At 61.8% G+C, this 4,667-nt stretch overlaps 1 protein-coding gene across 2 annotated transcripts in view; it reads right to left on the reverse strand.

Moving 5' to 3' along the window:
* The window catches only part of SNPH (syntaphilin), a 9,720-nt gene extending 5,443 nt beyond the window's left edge, over positions 1-4,277 (reverse strand). The window contains exons 1-2 of one of the 2 annotated variants that reach the window (XM_077766892.1): positions 4,096-4,277; positions 3,289-3,396 (exon numbers count right to left, since the gene is read on the reverse strand). In XM_077766892.1, the coding sequence (XP_077623018.1) occupies positions 3,289-3,396; positions 4,096-4,277 (290 nt within the window). Of the gene's footprint in view, positions 1-3,288; positions 3,496-4,095 lie in introns of both variants that reach the window. The other variant, XM_077766890.1, reaches the window with a different exon arrangement.
* Positions 4,278-4,667: the final 390 nt, after the last annotated feature.

Here is a 4,667-nt window from a genome sequence, read left to right on the forward strand (position 1 = left end):
GGGGGGGTGGCTCGGTCGGGTTAAGCATCCGACTTCTGCTCAGGTCATGATCTTGCAGTCGGCAAGTTCGAGCCCTGCGTCAGGCTCTGTGCTGAGAGCTTGGAGCCTGGAGCCTGCTTCAGATCCCGTGTCTCTCTCTCTCTCTGCCCCTCCCCCCCCCACACCCTGTGTCTCAAAAATGAATAAACGTTACAAAAATTAAAAAAAGAACAAAAGCTCTTCTGAGCGGAGACCACAGTGGGGAGCTCAGGGCTCCTCTGGTTGGGGCGGGGACACATGACAGAGCGCACGCACATCCTGGCACCGTGTTCCGTGCTCTCCTGATGCTATTGGTCAACTCATTCCCGGTGGTGATCCCAGAACTCCTGCGTCTGGTCTTCTAACCCAGAGCGCAAGGTTGGGGGCCAGAGGCTGGCGGGGTCCCCCTCCCTGTGTAATTCTCCCAGGGCCTGCATGGAGGCACGGACACCCCCCAGAGCCCAGAGCCTTCACTGCCTGGCCCGCAGGACCGTGGGGGACACAGGGTGCGGACATGTGTGCGGGCACGGCCGTCTCCAAACACACTCTGACACCCTGCTTGCCGTCCTCACGGACTCATGGGTTTGCACGGCCACACACACGCACTTCCCGGGAGTGCACAGCTGAGTACAATCACCCCGCCCCGGCTGTGTCTGCACGCCCACGTCCATGTGCGCATGCCCGTGCCTGTACGTGCAGCCACCCCCAGGGGCCACTCACACGTATGAGGACACCAGCCCACACACGGGTTCACGCAGACGCACACGGACCCTTCCCACCCCGCGTACACACGTGCGTGCTCCGAGGGCACATGCAAACGCGCGTGTGAACACCCACCAGCTCTGGGCATCTATGCGTTAACAGCTGTACCCTGAGGTGGCAGTACACTGGGTGCCACATGCGTCCCAGCCTGGGGTGGCACAGATGTGCATGTCTGCGTGCGTGCATGCGTGTGCATGCATGTGCACGCGTGTGTGCGGTGAGCGCGCCCTGGTCTCAGCTCTGCAAAGGTGGAGGAATTCCCCACTCAGTGGAGGATGGAGGGCCAAGGCAGGGAGCACCCGGCAGGGAGCACCCGACTTCACTGGCGGCTCAGCCGCCTCCACTCAGCTCTGGTTGTTCTGTTCACAAGGAAAGCTCCTTGGGTCTTGGCTTCAAAGCCCGGGCACGGTCTCACACAGCCTGGCAGAGGCCCTGTGGCCCTCCCGCTCTGCTCCTTTAGGGGCTGGGGACCCCCCTGGGTCTGGGGAGGGGCAATGACATTGCCGGGTCTGAAAGGGACAGGCTGAGGGAGTCTGAAAGGCTCTGTGGGAGCCGGCTATGGAGGACACAGTGTTTACGGAGGAAACAGTGTCTGCAGACGGCCACCCATCCAAGAGAACGCGTGGACAGTGGTGGAGAGAACGGGCAACGATTCTCCTGTACTTACGCACCTCACGGTCCCTAGGTTTAACTCAAGTCATATCATGTGCCGGCCTGTTTTCCGTGTGACAAGGGGCAGAGGGGTGGCGTGGGTCAGGAGCCTGGGATGCCCCCTGTGCGGGCTCTAAGAATCTCCTTCCAAAAGAGAAGCCAGCCAACGGGGGCCGGAGCCCCACACTGCGGACATTCTGGCAGCTGCCATGCAGGGACCCCAGCTCAAGGGACACTGGTCTGTGCTGAGTGACAAGGGCTTCTCCCTGGGCCCCCTGGGGCAGGGTGGCGGGGGGAGGGGGGAGTGGCAGCCAAACCAGGATCAGTTAAACTAGTACAGTTGAGAATGACAGAAGAAGTAGACATTCTCGCGCTTCCCATGTGCTTTCATGAGTGGGTTTCCTCTAATATAACATTTAACACTCATACATTTTTAGTCACTAGCTCTATCTTTGCAGGGAAAAAAAATATATATATTTAAAACTGAGAAGAAGAACATACCATAAGTCGTGGCTCTCCGCTATTCATTCATGCCCTGCAATTCCTGCCTGTTTGCACCGAGGCCACAGCTGCGGCCTCACTGCTCACCCACAGCTCACGCAGCCCAGGTGGGCAAGGAGACCCTCTCCCGGGAATTCTCAGCCTTGGGCTGGGGCCGTCCCCGTGCACTGCACTTATGACATGCATCGCAAAACTCTGCTCCGGAGAAGCACTAAAGTTGCCGATTATATTTTCAAAGCGTAAGTGAACACATCAGTCGGTGCCACTCATGACCCCTGTGCTCCACTCTGCGCTGGGGGTGCGGCCCCGAGGGCGGGGGGTGGGTCCCACACACGCGTGTCACCCATCACACGTGCCGTGGCATTAAACTCTGATAACAGCCATCTCAGCCTGATCTGAACATCACTTCACACCAAGGACAGCATCTCTGCTGGAAGGTCAAGGCCAGCGTTTGCCATCCTGGCGGCCCAGGACTCCTATGTGGGACCAAAGTCCTCGTGAGGGTGGCGACCAGTACGGGCCACCTGTAGACAGCACCCCAATGAAGCCTGTGGGATGTTGGTCTCTCTTTACAGACACGGGAATGGAGACTCAGAGACGGGAAGTACGAAGGTCAAGGCCGTGGTCCCCTGGCTCCGCTGGGAAATGAGGATGGGCCGCCATTACGGATGTCACTCCCTGGTTTTCAAGGACGCATAGCTTCTCTTCGCCTGCCTCCCTGGCCGATCCCGCTTTTTCCGTTACCTTCCGCCACTGCTGAGGGCACAGCCTGGCAGGCATGCCACACTCCGCCTTCCACACCAGCTCCACCCCTGTCCCTCTCACAGGGGCCCCTGAGGACAGCAGGATGGCAGACGCCTCGAGTGGCTTGTCCCTACCCGTCTTGCCCTTTTCCCACAACGGGGCTCCAATTTTGCATGGGGTGGCATGGCACCAGGGCAAAGCCGACTCTCCCCACACCACCTGCCCGGTGGCTACGGCCAGTGCCAGCCAGCAAGGTGGAGACGGAAGTCCCCTCTCTGAAAACAAGAGCCTCTCGTGCTGGGTCCCTGTTCCTTCCGGACCCGCTGCTGACCTGAGGCCTGGAGGGGTAGGAGCCTCTTGGAATGGCAAGGACAAAGCTGTACCCCAAGGACAGCGGGACAGGAAGATGGGACGGGGGTCCAGACCCTTCCAGGACCTTGCTCTGAAACATTACAGGTGCTATGCGGCTGGCGGTGTCGTATCCCTCTCATGAACAGGGGCTGAGGCTCAGGGACAGTGACGCGCACAGCCAGTGATGCTGCACTCCTAGAGCCCTGGCCTGCCCCACCCGGGGCACAGCCAGCAGGCGACCAGGCCCAGGGGAGGCCTTACCTGGGTGTGGGGCTGCTGTCGCTGCCCTTGCAGGAGCCCGAGTTGCTGCTGCTGCTGACAGAGGAGGTGCCGTAGGCGTCCCGCACGCTCACTGGGGGAGAGGTGCGCCTGGAGGCAGGGAGAAGAGGCAGGTGCTCGTTCTGGCTGGCAGGCAGCGGCGGACACTGGGTGAACACCGCCAGGCCGCTGCGGCCCAAAGGGCCCCCGCTGCGGGGTCGCCACCGGGGAGAGAAGCAGAGGGGACAGGGGGACGCACAGACAGGGATGACAGAACAGATAGCGCAAATCAAGATGGAAAACCAGGAGCAGGCTGGTCCTCCTGGTTCCCCAGGACAGGAATGCAGGCTGGGCAGGGCTGGGGGCGGCGGTGGGGGAGGGGGGGGTCCCATCTGCTCTCGCCAGGGGTCCTCAACTTCTAGGGTCCCCCGAGCCCAGAGGAGGGCCCTGCCTGGGCTGACACAGGTGGGGCAGAGCAGGGCAGGCAGGGGTAGGGACAGGAGGAGGGCACACAAAGGTCAAAGTCAAGGCCGGGGCAGAGTGAGCCAGAGTGGGTGACGGCATTCGTCCCCTCGGGAAGCTGTGAAGCTTAAGGGCAGTACTGGAGCTGGTAGGAATCCAGCGGTTTCCTTCTTCAAAGACCTTTTCTATCCACTGTGTCACTTGAGCCCTTAAACAGTTCCAGGAGGAGGTGTGTGGTGGCAAGCCCAGTTTTAAAGCTGGGAAACCTGGGGAAAGTCGGTGGCAGACTGGGGACAGAGACCCTCCCTCCTCCCACCGTCTGAAGCCAAGGGGTGGGGGGGGACTCACCTGCGGGATCCAGCAGAGGCCCGTCTACTGCCCGGCAGGGACATGGCCATGAGGCTGCGGGTCCGGGTGAGGGGCAGGATGGGCGGTGTCCCCGGGGCTGAGGAGAGAGGGCGCGTTGGGGGGGGCGCGGGGAGGGCCGGACCAGGCCACGTCATCCTTTCGCCGGGGCCGCTTCCTGGCATGGCTCTGCTCTCACCCTTCAGCAGGACACCCCGGGACTGAGTGGGGGCCTGGCCGGCAGGCTCTGGCCACGGCTCCCGCCACCTGACTTAAAGTCTCGATCCTTGGGCCTCAGGGGCAGCCAGACCTCATGGATCCAACCCCGTGTTCTCCAGATGATCGAATGTGGACAGAGAGCTCGGAGGCCTTGCCTAAGGTCCCACGGGCTTCGGGGCAGGGCTCCTGACTCAGCGCGGCCAAGAGTCCTCTGCACTACAAGCCAGGATCCCTGATCCCTGACTCGGACCCCAGCCCTCGGCAGACAATCCTCCCTCCTCGGCAGTGGGGTGGGGGGGGCTGCAGGCTGGAGGACTCCTGGGGCGGGACCAGGAACCCCCAGTTAGGCTGGGCTA

The sequence above is a fragment of the Crocuta crocuta genome, unplaced genomic scaffold (genome assembly GCF_008692635.1).
Source record: "Crocuta crocuta isolate KB4526 unplaced genomic scaffold, BGI_CrCroc_1.0 scaffold15, whole genome shotgun sequence".
Lineage (NCBI taxonomy): Eukaryota > Metazoa > Chordata > Mammalia > Carnivora > Hyaenidae > Crocuta > Crocuta crocuta.